Source organism: Sus scrofa, chromosome 15 (assembly GCF_054392235.1).
Source record: "Sus scrofa isolate SSC_HxYL_T2T_F1_AM1 chromosome 15, Sscrofa_HxYL_maternal_Yorkshire_Landrace_v2.0, whole genome shotgun sequence".
NCBI lineage: Eukaryota > Metazoa > Chordata > Mammalia > Artiodactyla > Suidae > Sus > Sus scrofa.
The window spans coordinates 140,563,682-140,579,035 of record NC_139397.1 but is presented as its reverse complement, the minus strand read 5'-3'; the positions used below and the strand labels follow the sequence as shown (position 1 = coordinate 140,579,035).

General features: G+C 37.5%; 1 protein-coding gene across 4 annotated transcripts in view; it reads left to right on the top strand.

Annotated features, from left to right (window-relative positions):
• CUL3 (cullin 3) overlaps positions 1-15,354 on the top strand; it is a 94,823-nt gene that overhangs the window by 41,977 nt on the left and 37,492 nt on the right. For all 4 annotated transcript variants that reach the window (XM_085001313.1, XM_021075737.2, XM_021075736.2 and 1 more), the window contains one exon: positions 157-270. In XM_085001313.1, the coding sequence (XP_084857439.1) occupies positions 157-270 (114 nt within the window). The remainder of the gene's footprint in view (positions 1-156; positions 271-15,354) is intronic.

Here is a 15,354-nt window from a genome sequence, read left to right as displayed (position 1 = left end):
CTTAAAATGCAGCTTAAAACATGACCTATGACATGTTTCTTTGATTTAAAATCGAAGATTCCACTTCATTATCTTGTTGAACAGATATGTGCATGTGTACGTATGCTTGCATGCGCATGTGTGTAAACAAACTGTAATGAACTCTTCTGTTAATAGGTGCGAGAAGATGTACTAAATTCATTGAATAACAACTTTCTTCAAACGCTAAATCAAGCTTGGAATGATCATCAGACAGCTATGGTGATGATTAGAGACATATTAATGTATATGGTGAGTAGAGCTTCGTTGTTGTTTTAAGAAGTTAAGCGTCTCAAAACACAGTCTTTTTTTCTGTCAGATTTAGTTAGACGGTTACAACTCAGTGTGGAAAGATGCCTTTTTAAAAAAAAATATTATTTCCTTTGCAAAGTCCAACCTTAACTTATATGAGTAAAATCTTAGTTGTTCATATACAGTGATTAGAATGCAAAACTGAACCATATTAACAGTAAGGGTGGTTGAGTGACGACATGGAAGATGAAGGGTGAATATTCTCTTGCAAGGTTTTAAACCCTAATGTCGTCTATCCTCAGTTACGGGGGTTATCATACTAATACAAATGTTTTTGTAATAATTATACTCTAATAGCTGCCATCTATTTCTCCTGATAGTAAATCTTCCCTGATAGTAAATCTTTGTTATATGTGTATGTATTCCGTTTTTCACCCATTATTACTGTTTTTTGTTTTTATCAGTCAAGAAAAATATCTTGTTCAAGACAATTTGGAAAATACTGACTTGAGCTATGCTGTTTAATAGCTTTCAAGGAGATTAAACTATCAGGTTGTTTTTTTTTTTTTTTTTTAACTTTAGTATGATTATTAAAGTTCATCAAACTTAATTTTGTGTCTGCAAAATCATCAAGCCCAATAACTTGTTACTTCAGTGTTGACATGTGGGAATTGGACGTAATAGTTTCCTTCTAAGATTTTACTCTCTGCTTTTTGAGTTTTTATTTTCAGTTTCTTTATTTTTGATTATTAGCTGTAGTGGTGAGAGCATATCCTAGTTTTTTTTTGTTTTTTTTGTTTTTTTTTACTTGATGGAATAAAGCAGTGTGTGAAAAGAATATCCAGTGAGAGCAAACACCTCTAATGTTTTTGTTCTACTGAGTGAATTCAGTCAGACCTATTACTTCAGGTTTTGTAGGGCAAGTGGTCAGGGAGACACTACTTTATTTTTCAGGAGGTTGGTAAAAGGTTTGTTAACAAATTAGCCTTTCTAAGCCTCATTTTCCTCTTCACGATACTGATTTATCTCATGTTGACATTTTGAGGTGAATGAGACAGCATGTGAAAACATAATGTCTGGAATTTAAACGAGAAATACGTTAGCTTAGTGTTCTCATTAAGTTCTGGACTTGTTGAGTCTTTAAGTTCCAAAACAAACACTGAGATAGAAAAATCACTTGTAATTTCATGTTTCATTACTCTGTTGATAAAGTGAGTATTTTTAAATTGCATATATTCTTACTCTTATACTCTTTTTAAAATTTGTTTTATTTCAGCCTTCCTCTCCCCCAAAAATGTTGGTTGATGGGCAGGTGAAATCTCAGACTTTGAACCCTGGCTGTTACATGGCCAATAGTCAAGAACCTAATAATTGAGTTCATTCCTCAGCTTCCTCATTTATAAAATGAAAATAATATTGTGCCACTTGTGTAGAATAGGCATGAGACGAGGCTTAAAGGTAGCTTTCATGTAAAGCAGTTCTAGGGTCTGAACCATGGTAATATGCTTGGTAAAAATTAACTAGTATTAGTATTTCCCTTCATCTTTTTGTCCGACCCATCTGGAAGGACCATAACCCTAGGTAAACCCAGCACTTTCCCTTTCCTGGGCTTCTGCTGGTAGAAACTTCATGTGAAACCCTCTCACAGGGTAGCTCAGTGACACTGTTTGTCCATTGTCACAAACCTCCAGCCCACCCCCCACACTGCCCAGCAGTCTCACTCTTTTTCTGGTCAGCTTATTTCATCACTTTGAAACAATCATTTCTCTTTCAACCTCCAGCTGTGCTGCTGGTTCCCTTACTCTGAGTAAACAGTCTTGTCTTCTACCCCTCAGAAAGAAAGAGAAAGCATCAGGTGGAAGCTTTATTCATTTCTTGTCTCTGCATCTACAATTTGATCTACATATCCTCCCCTTTTGAGTTGCTCTTTTCCCCACCTATTTTAATGGAGGACAGTGTCTCCTCTCCTAACAAAGGCCTGTTCTTCACTTGTGTAAGGATCACATCTCTTTTCTGCTTTGTCAAAAACCTGAATTACTTTCAGGCTCTGCATTCGTCAGGCTTAGACACACCCAGGCCACTCACTTACTCAAAATAAAATTCCACCAAATTTTCTGTTGGACCCCTGCACTCCCTTCCAGGGTCTCTCACTGCCATTCACAGCTAAATATGTCATAGGAAATGTCAACACTTGCTGTTTCTTTTTTCTTACCTTTTATTCACTTTAAATATGTTTCAGTCATGCTTCTACCTCAAATCTTCTATTCAATCTTCCTGATACTTGGGTCACCCTGTCTGCATACGTATCTCTGAAGGCAAAGCTCCCTGCTAATCCTCATCCTCCTTGACTTTTCCAGCAGCATTGGCACAGTTGCCTACTCTCCTTTTTCAAACATGTTGGGTCCTTAATTTCTGTGACCAGCAGTCCCTTGGTTTGCCTCCTACTTTTCTGTTTCTTCTCAGCACTCTTCTTTCTCCTCTGACCCCTAAAGACAGGCATTCTTGGGACTTAGTCCAAAATGTCCTTTTCACAATACATGTTATATGCTTACCTTAGCTCTGTGTACTGCCTCTGTGCAGACGATTCCCATATTATGTCTCCAGCCTCATTCTCTGAGATTCAGAGTTTGTCTAGTTGATGGCTCCCTTCATTGTCTGAGAGGTACTTCAAACGTGGCATTTCCAAATGAGTTCATAATCAGTGTCATTCTTTTTGATCATGATGGAGACCTGGGAATTATTCTTGTCAGTTTTTCCTCCCTCTCCTGGCATCATGTATTTCTAGAATCTACAGTTTCTCTGTTTGCAGATCTACCACCTGCATCCAAAGCACCTTCATTCTCAGTAACTAATCATATAACTCACTGTGCTCCCCTCCATCCTCTTTTTCATATTGCTCGTAGCATTATTACATCAAAGTATGTGAACATGTTACTGCCCTGCTGAAATCCTTCTCTCTCATCTTGGAATCTTCACACATATTCTCTGGAAATGTTTCCTTCCTTCATGTGATTTGCTCCTACTTCTCCTTTAAGTTTTATCTTATCTTTCCGGTAAGCTTCCCTGACCTGTGCTGTGTACTGCCCGTTGGCCACAGCTGCTGTCATTGTACCCAGTACTACTTCCTTTGTAGCATTTATTGTTACTAACAAATGTTCCAGTGCATTGTTTACTAGACTGGATTTTATTGGAAGGGGGAGGAGCCAGTGTCTTTGTCGCTGTGTTTCTCCAGCACCTAGAACAGTTCCCTGAACAAACTAAGCACTTACATATACCTTTGAATTAAATCATGCTTTTTTTCAAAATGCTTATTTAAAAATTCAGAAAGAAATTAAAGTTTTGATAAGGTATCTTCGCATTCCATAAGTAGAATTCTTTCATCCTTCATTCTGTTTTGCCTTTTTATTTGTAGTATTCTGGGATTAATTAAATAAGTGCTTTTTAAAATTAAGGTAAGGAGTTCCCATCGTGGCTCAGTGGGTTAAGATGTGGCTTCAAGCCCTGGCATCACTCTGTGGGTTAAAGGATCCAGCGTTGCTGCAAGCTGCAGTGTAGGCTGGCAGCTGCAGCTCCGATTTGACCCCAAGGCTGGGAACTTCCATATGCCGTAGGTGCAACCCTAAAAAGAAAAAAAAGGAAAAAGAAAATTAAAGTAAAATTTATGTGCATTGAAAATGTATAACTAAAGTGTCTAAAATTATTTTTGACACGTGTATGCACCTGTGTAACCAGTACTTTAGTCTAGATAGATAAATGCTTTTAGTTTTCCAGAAATCAAAAAACGTTCCCACTGACACATTATTTTCTGTGAAGATTTTTACCCTCATTCCAGACTTATCAGATTACTTTACCTGCTAGATAAGACATATGCCTGAGACATATGGGTTTCTAGACAGATTTCTTCTTCCTGTGAGTACTGGCTCTAACTGTTGGAATTTTACTCGGACTCAGAGAGGGAGAAGAGAAGATGCTTCACTGTCGACCCACCTACCACCTACTCAGCTGGCTGACTTCTGCTCTTAACAGGGAGGTGTCTGTCTGAACTGCCCTGCATGAGCTTCAGTCTATAGATACCATGGGAAAGTGAAAATGGAATCATGGGTTACGTGGAGGCAGCCATTGGTCAGAATTTGCCCCACATACTTTGCTGTTGGCAGGCTCAGTGTTCCAGAAAGAAAAGTGTGCATGTCTCTAGATAGAACATGAGCTTCAGTTTCTGCCACTGTACCCCTTTCTAACGTTTGAGACTTGCCTTACCTATTTTGCCCCTGAAGCCATTGCCTTATTTGTTTGTTATTTTTCATTCATTCTTCACAAAAAGTTAACATGTTAAAACTTAGAAGATTGGTTTGGGGCTGCTTGGTATAAGTTTCCTTTTCAGTTTAATTGTTTAAAAATTTAATGATTGGGGAAAGATCTGAATTTTTTATGTTGAAAATTTGTTACAGGTTATACAATAGCTTTAATTACCAAAATAATCCACAAGTGTATTAGCATTCAGTTTACTTTGGGAAGAGGAGAAAAGCTGAGAAACTGGTCTGATGCTCTTGGTCTCCTTGCTAAACTAGAAGATGAGACCATCAGTTATGGGTGACAGAGGCATGTGAGGTGTTGAGGAATGTCGTAGACTGAGCAGTAGACCCCCACATACGCCCATGACTAATCTCTGGAACCTGAGAGTTATTACTGTATATGACAAAAGAAACTTTGCAGATGTGATTAGGTTAAGGATCTTGAGGTGAGATTGTCTTAGGTTATCCTGGCAGGCCCACCGAACCTACAGGGTCCTTATAAGAGGGTTGCAGGAGGTTCTGAGTAAGAGAAGACAAATAATGACAGAGGCAAAGACTGAAGTGATACACTTTGAAGATGAAAAGGGGTTATAGCCAGAAAATATAGATACCACTAGAAGCTGAAAAAGACAAGGAAGGGTATTCCCTCCTCAGAACCTCCAGAAAGAACCAACCCTGCCAACACCTTGAATTTAGCCTAGTGAAACTGGCTCCAGTCTTCTGAACTCTAGAACTGTTAGAGAATAAAGAAGGGACTAAACTTGTGGTGATTTGTTCAGCGGCAATAAGAAACTAACACGAGGGGAAAGTTTGAAATATCCCCTGTGCTGGCGTCAACTACCTATAAATAAGTATATCATCTCTAGTTGTGAGGGGATAATTTAGGTGAGTTGGCACAAATTTGTGTAGTGGAGGCAGTCAGCAAGCAGCGTGTGTACTTTTTCTAGGCTTAGCAATCTCAGAGAAGAGTATTCAAAATAAAAGGGAAATCCGCATTTGCTTCATTGGGTTGGGTATGGGGAAGAATTCTGAAACAGTAGCATTGTTAAATTGTTCGTCGTGGAATCTCATCTGTTTAGTAAGCAGGCAGTTGAATCACAGATTCCCAAGAAACAGAAGTGTTAGGTGTTAGGGATCAGTAGACCTGTAGGTCCAGTTATAGTGAGGAGCAGTTGAACTGTAGCAAAGGAGAGGTAGGAGGAAAAGAGGCTCTTTAGTACCAGAGAGATTCGATGTCTTCTAGTGGTGAAATCCAAGGTTTGATATTAGTATGTGGGTGAAGGGAAATCTTGTGAGATGGGAGATGAAAATTGCAGCCTGTGTAAGGAGTGGGTCAGATTGGTCATAATTATGATTGCCGCAGTTACCAAAAGTAGTAGATGTTAAGGAGCAGAGTTCAGAAAAATAATGTAAGCTGTTTGCTGAAGCTACCAAGGATTTGTATGTCCTTGGAGATCAGAAGGATAGGATGAGGACATGGGGATGGCAGAATTTGAGCCTGTATTTTCTCTTCTAGATTTTGCTGCTTTTTGGTCCAAAAAAAAAATACTTCTTTACTGTATTCTATATTGCACATTAGAGAAGTTTGAAAACAGCTATATTCTGGAAGAGCATAGATAGGCAGATAGGTTGCTTAAGAGTCTTCTTGGTACTTTCTTAGAAGAAAATGGGATCCAGTGGCTTTTGGGCTGTTAAGCTTCACATTTCTTCAGTGTTTTTATTGACTGCTTTAGCAAGAAGGATCTTTGCAAGACACATTCCCCCTATGTGTTCTCGTTTTTGCATTTCTGACTGACAGAATACTACCCTTGGCATCTTTCTATGGTTAGGTCAAAAGCCAAGTACTAGGCCTTTATGTAAAATAAAATCAGGGCAACATCGTAAATTCTGTAAAGGTTAGAAGCATTGTGCTTGATAATTAGAATTTCTTCCTTACCTTCCATTTCAGTTCATTTCCAACAAATTAATAGAACCATAAACATCTTTTATTAACATACCATTTATACCATTTAAAAACTGAAAGTGAGCTGCTTCCTGTGGTATCTGGGGAATGGCAATGAAGGACAAAACAGGAGGTGTGAGCAGATTAATGTCAAGTTGGTGACAGTTTCTTTAATAACTTTTAAAGTGGGTCGATAGAGCTTTGGTTGACTGAGTCTACTTTACAGCAGATAACACTTTCATAGCTCTTATGGTGTGCCAGGCACTGTTTTAAGCACCTTAAGTGTGTTAGTCCATTTAACCCTCATGATATCTTTTTATTGTTGTTATTTTGGGAAAGCAGTATATTCTCTTTTTATTTAAATTTTTTCATTTCTCTGAAACAGTAAAAATAGTAGTTTACTGAATGTGTAACAGCAGATATCATTTATTATATGGCTGTATTCCTGTGCTGAATGTTTTAAATACCTGACCTTCCAGGTGAGTATTTAACTCCTCATTTTGCAAATGAACAAGCAGGTTGTATCAGGAGCTAAGAACAGAGAAATTAACCTGCCAGGATCACACAGTTACTACATTAATGAGTAATGAGATGAATCCAAGTCTTTTTTTGATTCAAAGGTCCATGGTCTTCACCACTTTGCTGTACCACCTCAGTGCAAGAGAATTATGTACAGAATTTATGATAATTTACCCAGAGTTGAGTGAACATTAATTTTCCTTTGTGCTTATGAGGATAAATTCATTCATTCAGCAATGAGTGTGTATTATGCATCAAACACTGTTCTAAACAACTGGGTTCCCTTTTCCAGTTTCTACTATCATTAGGCAGTTTTATGATGTAGACATCCCTTTAAGAACAGTGGCTTTATCAGTGATCCAAGTGTAAGCTATCAAAGCCTATTAGAAGTCTTTAGTATTGCTTCTTTTCTCATTTTTTATTTTGAATCTGATAAAATTCTCATTGAAGAAGTAACTTTCTAAGACTTTAGATAACTGTCATCAGAAATTACTTAAAACCATCTTTATTGGAATTTTTAGAAACTTGATAAAAATATTAGATACCATAGCAGTTATTCTAACCACTTGATAGCACACTACCCTTACACTAATTTGAAAGTCGTCTTCTGATTTAAAAAAAAAAAAAACCACACTTTCGTTGGGCGTACTTGTTGTATCTAAGCAGTAATGAACCCAGCTGGTATCCATGAGGATGCAGGTTTGATTCCTGGCCCCATTCAGTGGATTATGGATCTGGCATTGCCAAGAGCTGTGGTGTAGGCCAGCAGCTGCAGCTCAGATATGACCCCTGGCCTGGGAACTTTCATATGCTGCAGGTGTGGCCCTAAAAAGACAAAAAAAAAACCAAAAAAAAAACAAAACAAAACACTGTTTATTTGTTTTTGTCTTTTTAGGGCCACACCTGAGGCATATGGAGGTTCCCAGGCCAGGGGTCTAATCGGAGCTGTAGCTGCTAGTCTACACCACAGCCACAGCAACGCGGGATCTGAGCCACATCTGAAACCTACACCATAGCTCATGGCAACACCGGATCCTTAACCCACTGAGCGAGGCCAGGGATAGAACCCACAACCTCCTGATTCCTAATCAGATTCGTTAACCACTGAGCCACGACGGGAACTCCAACACTTTTGTTGATATAAATATAAAACTACATGTCTTTCCCCCCCCACCACCATGTGGATTTTCTGGGATTTGATTTTTTAGTAATTTGTGGGAGTTCTTTTTATCTTCTGAATAAAAGTTCTCTTTCAAGTAATACATGTATTGTAAAATACTGTCTTCCATTCTAGGCTTGCCTTTTAACGGTGTCTTTGAAAAGAAGTTTTCGATTTCAGTTAATTTCAGTTTTTCAATTTGCAATTGTTGGAAAAAGTGTTGTATATGTATCAGTTGATCAGATTTACTAATCAGGTTCAGATCTTTACTAAATTTATTTTGTCTGCTTGTCCTGTCAACTACTGAGAAATATTAAAATCTTCAGATATGATTTGGGATTTATCTCTCCTTTTAGTTTGTGTATTTTGAGGCTTGTTAGAAAGTGAGTATAAATTTAAGGTTCTCTCTTCCTATTGACTTTTTATGAAAGCCATTATAAATTCATATTTATGTGAAATATCCTTCTTTATCTCTAGTAGTACCTCTTACTTAAAGACTTCTTTGTCTAGTATTCATATATGAGCTTTCTTACAGTTAATTTTTCATGGCAAACTTTATCCCAGTCTTTCCTTTCCACCTTTTCTGTGTCCTTATATTTAAGGGGAGTTAGTTGTAAGATCCATGTAGTAATACCCTTTTTAATCCCATCTGATAATCTTTGTTTTAAAATTGAAGCATCGGTTTCCTTTCCATTTAATATAATTGTTCCTTTCCATTTAATATAATTGTTGAAACATTTGAGTTTATATTTGCTGTCCCTTGTGCTTTTTTTCCTGTCCTTTGTGGATTTTTCCAGCTTTCTTTCCTTCTTTAGGTGACTCAGGTATGTTTTATTATCCTATCCCCTTCCTCCTGTTAGCCGTTATTTATGTATGCTTTTATCGTTACTTTAGGGATTACCTTAGAGAGTACAACATGGATCCTTAACTTATAATGTACTTTATATTAGTTTTTTGGTTTTGTTTTGTTTGTCTTTTTAGGGCTGCGCCTGCGGCACATGGAGGTTCCCAGGCTAGGGGTCAAATCAGAGCTGCAGCCACTGGCCTACACCACAGCCACAGCAACATCAGATCCAAGCTATGTCTGTGACCTGCACCACAGCTCGCGTCAATGCCAGATCCTTAACCCACTGAGTGAGGCTGGGGATCAAACTTGCGTCCTCATGGATACTAGTTAGATTCGTTTCTGCTGAGCCTGACGGGAACTCCTAGGTTTTTTTTCTTTTTTTAAAAAAAACCATTTTGGGATAGTATGAATCTTAGAATACTTTGACTTTCTGGGTTTTTTTTTTTTCCCCTTGGTTTTCAGACATTTGTCCCGGGGTGTTTTGTTTTGATGGGGAACAGGCCTAGTAATTTTTCCAGTATTGTGTATTAGAAATTGTGGAGGCCCTGAGTGATGATATTTTCCTTCAAAGAAATGTAATTTTCTTTTGGTGGCAGGCACAGTATGGGCAGATCACCATGATTTAGTTGAAGCTGACTTTAGACTGTGTTAAGCTTGGTCTGTTTTTAGTTTGTCTTTATTTCTAGGACATATTTTTACTCACAGGAAATACCCCTTTGGGGTCTCAGCTAAAAGTCTGAGTCGTTTACCAGTTTGTTCTTCACATCCCAACTTTTTTCTCCTCTCCACTGCAAATCTGCCAGCAGTCTCTGTTGAGCTCTTTAGCCTGCGACTGCCGCTTTCAGTTTTGTGTTTCAGTGTCCCTCCCATGCTTAGCTGATATGTCAGTGAATATCTTGATGAAAATTGCTTGCAGAATTTCTGGTTCTTCTTTGCATTTCTCTCTTCAGCCCTTTGCCTCATAGTCTTAACTGCTTGATAGCCAGCCCACCTGTGACTTTCTGCTTGCCCTCTTGTTTCCAGTCCTCCAAATAAAAGAAATGACCTGAGAGAACAAGTGAAAGCAAACGTAGGGCTCCTTCCATTATACTTGGCTTTTCTCTCCAGAATCCTGGCCCCACGAGTCCAGGTTGCTTTTGTTGCTCTTGATGCTTTTAAACAGTGTTTGTTTTAATTGTTGTAAAATACGCATAGCATTTATTATCTTGATCATTTTAAAGTGTACAGTTTGATATTAAGTACATTCATCTTGTACAGCCATGATCTTCATTCAGCTCCACAGTTTTCATCTAGAAATACTAAAACCTGATACCCATCAAGCGGTAAGTCCCCATTCCCCCATCTCTCTCTCAGACCCGGTCACTACTACTGTTGTACTTTGAGTCTGTATGAATCTGACCACTCTAGCTATGTCATATAAACGTAGTCCTAAGGTATTTGTCCTTTTGCAACACAGAGTTCATCCACAGTGTAGCATGAGTCCAAATTCCCTTCCTTAATAGATTAGTGGTTGCCAGAGGGAAAGGCCAGTGGATGGGTAAAGGGAGGCAACTCTGTGGTGACAGAAACTAAACTTTTGGTAGTGAGCAAATTGTAGTGTTAGCATGTTATAAACACATGAAACTTATATATCATGTTACATCAATTTAAAAAATACCCTTTCTTTTTACGGCTGAATAATATTCAGTTGTGAGAATATTCCACATTATCTTTCCCATTCACCTGTCAATGGTCACTTGGATTGTTTCCACCCTGGCTATTTTGAGTGACGCTGCTGTGAACCTGGGTTGTACAGATACTTCCTTAAGACACTTCTTTTGACTCTTGAGTATAAACCCAGATGGTGGAATTGCTAGATCATACGGTAATTCTGTTTTTAATTTTGGAGTAACTACCATATTATTTTCCATAGCAGCTGCACCATTTTACATTCCCACCAGCAATACTCAAGAGTTCCAGTTTCTCCATATTCTCGCCAACACTTGTTCTTTTCCTTTCCCTTCCCTTTCCCCTTCCCCTTCCCTGCCCTTCTTTCGTTTCCTTCCTTCCTCCCTCCCTCTCTCTCTCCCTCTCTCTCTTTTCCTTTCTCTCGTAGCGATCTTGATTGCTATGAGGTAGTGGCTTTTTGTTTCATCTTGCTTGTCTAGTTCTTGCCAGGGGAGTTGGTCTTTAAAAAAGCTGTTCTTTTAAGACTAAAAATGGGAGTATGTGCAATAGCATGTTGAAGTAGATGTTATTTTACAGATGAAGAAACAGGCACAGATGTTTAAGGTCACATCTAGTAAACAGCAGCAGTAGAATTGAAACAATCCGTCTGGCTCTTAAATCGGTGCTCTTAACCACTGAATTCTGTCACCTCTCTAATATAGGTCTTCTTTTCCAAAAGTCTTAGATTCTTATCATTAGAACTCTTACGGGTCTAAAAGGGACTATATGCTAGTATTAGTTTTTCCCCCACCATTACATTGTTTAAATTTTGGAATGGGGAACGGTGATTTTCTTTTGTGATTTGATATAATTTACATAGGTTTAGAGAAACACAACTAGGGTTTTGATTTGTCGGATGTTAAGATATGATTCTTAAAATAAATTGAAATTATTTTAAAATGGAATTTCTTACGACTGTGCTTTTTTAAAAGTTATCTTAGCCCCAGGAGAGAAATTTGAGGCCCATTTTATAGTGGTGGAAACTGTGACTTTGAGCTTTAGTTGTGGAGTTAAGTTTTCAAGCCATGTTTTTGGACAGCATATTCTGTGCTTTTCCACTCACTTTACCAGTAATATTGTTAAATCCAGAAATGTTAATATGTGCCCTTTTCTATTTCATATCTTAACAGATGCGTTTTCAGCAGTGTAGTTGGGCACTAGCATTCTGAAAAATATTGGGACAGTTCTTTAAACTTTGAGCTGATTAGGCTTTTTTTTTCTTTTTCCCCTACTCTCACTCTGGAGTAGAAACTTTTTGTTGTTTTCTGTTTGCTGGTTTTTCTTTTAATTGTCTTTTTTTATCTTTATTGTGTTTGGCCATCTTGTATGTATTTCATGGTTTGAAAATGAACCCTGTTTGAAAACACCTAAATTGATTGCTTGTTAGTAGACGATTGCCTAGTGATTAAGCTTGGAAAAGCAGCTTTAAACATGTTCTAAAAGACAGAGTTACAGAGTTCTTTTTTTTAATGAGTTTAATTTTGGGGGATTTATCTCTTCTATGAGCGGGATATTTAATGTTTATAAAGACTTTTAACCTTGCTTACATTCTTTTTTTTTTTTTTTTTTTTTTTTTTTTTAAATGAAAATAGTTGTAGGGCTTCTTGCTGGGAGGACAAGAAACTAAAGTAAGAATTAATTTGTTTGATTAATATACTTAATAGCTTGCTTGGTAAACCAACTTTCCTGAACCATTCCTGTGGGTTTAAAACTAGTAAGAGTTGTTATTTTTTGAACTTCATTATCAAATTTTTGTTGTTATTTTATTTTGATTTAAATATCACTCCCTGAGTAACGAAGCTGTGTAACCTACTAGAAAGTCATTCCTTGACTTTGTACAGGTTTAGCTTTCATAAGATACATATTTTTGCATAATGTGTCTTGACACCTCTAAGAATTACTTTTGCATGCTGAGTTTAATCTCTTATCTTGGTGGATTGGGTGTCTTGGTGAAGGTGTCAGTTAAGAAGATAGGGCAAATATTTTCCCTCTTTGCCCTCAGATGCTGAGAGTAGTAATATCTGTGGCCTTGTAGGCTGAGCACGTGTAGGCTGGATGTCCTCTTGTCTACTGGGCATGTGAAGAGCCCTCAGTCAGGAGTGGCCATTTGCAGAAGAAGTTTTACTGGGCATCAGCTGGTGAAAGTTCCTTTTCCTTAGCACAGAGGAAGAAAGGAATCCATCTCTCTCTACCTCATCTCCTATAGACCTACCTATCCTAGTTGATGCTTTTAAATAGGTGGTACTTTTAAAAGTCATCAGCTTTAATAGTTGTTTTGGGGAGGAAAGTTGGTCTTACAAAAACTCTTCTTTCAAGACTACAAGTGGAAACAAGTGTCATAGCTTGGAGGTGTGTGTTGTTTTAAAGGTGAAAGTGCTTAAAGTACAGATGAAGTCAGATGCAGAAGTAGTCTGACTTCTTCCCAGCTCTGTGAAAATAGGGACGGCGTGATGGTCCTATCATTGGTTCCTCCCTCTCACCCCCTGGTCCATCTGGTTTGTAAAGGTTCTTGTCCACTCTATGTTTGCTTAGTGTAGGAATGGCAGCTCCTGAGAGAGAACCATAAACAGAGATTTTAAGTGTCGTTTATATCTGTGATGAAACATATCTCTTTAGTAAGTCCAATGTTTGATTCAGACAGTAGGCTTTCAGATGAATTTTTCAGAACATTTCATACTTAAAATGCCTGTATTTTGGCTTTCAAAAGGCAAAGAGAGATAACCACTGACTATCTCTGCTGAGCTCTCTTCAATAGATAAAGGACTAATGTTGAACCCATACAGACTACATTTGGGGGTCAAATTAAATACCCACATAGAAACATATACAGAATAAAAAGTCCTACAGTAATTTAAATGGCTAGAACTAAATTGATATTAGATAAAATAAGCCACTTTTAACAAAGAGAAATTTCTGTTAGAATCTATTATGAAAATGCTGTTGTATACCCACAGGCTGAATTCCTTCTGAGAGGGCTAACAAGCAATAAACAGAAGGTTTAGCATGTTTGTTCAGCTAGTATTTTAATATATTTCATGTGCATATCACAAGTTTATTGTGAATGTGTGCCTGCATTACTGTTTAATATATGAACACATAAACACCCAGGTGTATACATCTATAGCTTTTATTTTGCTTGATGATAATTAATCATATATACCAAACATTTACTATAAGTGACTCTTTGGTATTACTAAATCAAGTAGCCACACTAGAGAGTGTGGGTTTTGTCTTCTTTTCTTTATTAGCTCTTTGGTATCTATAATCAAATTTCATGGTTAACAGCCTTTCTTAATACTGTGTCATTTAATTATAATCATTATAAATACCTCGGCAGTCTCACATTAAAAGACAAGGGTTAAGCTCTTAGACTATAGCAACTGTATTTCCCTTGTTCCCAGTCATCCTCCATGGATGTAAATTTTCTGTGCTTTGTTCAGACCTGGCTTCCTTTACTCTGAAGCATTTTCATTCCTCACCACCCTCCCCCACTAACCGAATGCAATATACCCGAAAAACTCATCAGCTGCACCTGGCTCCCTTTCTGCCTTTTTGCCATAGGGCTTAAAATAGCAGATATTATAGGCCATATAGTTACAGACTCATCTACTTCCATAGTGATAGCATCACTGTGTTTAGAATTGAGAAGAGAGGAACCCAGACACCAGGGGAGACTAATAACAGTAATAGTAATAGAAGCAGTAATAGTGAAATGTATCTTGATCCTTGATATATGTTAATTTTTAGTCAAAGGGTCAAGCTTTCAAAGGAAATTATTAGAGTTTCAGAGAGCATCTTGCCAGCTCTTTTTCTTACCCAGGACCAGAGTAGAAAAATGACTTACTCAGGGTCACACCACCAGTCAGTTAATGGTAGAGCCAGACATCACACAAAGAATTCCTAACTTCACATCCAGTATTTTTGTATTCAAAAATTTGCCGTAACTGACACATCTACTTTAGAAAACAATTTGATGATTTCCATATGGCCCAATACTTCAACTAGAAATACATCCAAGAAAAATGAAAGCCTTTGTCCAACAAAAAGATTGTGCCCAAATGTTCATAGCAGTATTACTCATAGTAGACTGGAAACAGCCCTAAATATCTACCAGTTGATAAATAAACTAGCTGTGGCATATCCATACAATGGAATACTATTCAGCACTGAAAAGGATTGATATTACTAATATATGTTACATTAATAACAACATTAACTAACAACTTTATGCTTAGTGAAAAATCAGACACAAAAGGTTAATGTTATATGATTCCACTTGAAATGTCCAGGAAAGGAAATTAATAGAAAAAGAAAGCAGACATGCTGGAAGTGAGGATTGACTGCAGATGGACTCGGGATCTTTTTTTTTTTTTTTCCGATTGATTGATGGAAATATATACTGTGGAGGGATTGTGGCAGGGATTACACAATATAGAAATTTACTGTAAATTATTGAATCATGCTCTTTAAAATGAGTGAATTTTATGGCATATAAATTATACTGCAATAAAGCCGGAAGAGGGGCACCACCACACTTCAACACTCTGAAATTTACATTGCTTGTGTCTTTGGTTCTGTAATTCTTGAAGGTAGATGCCTTTACCAAAAACAATACAGT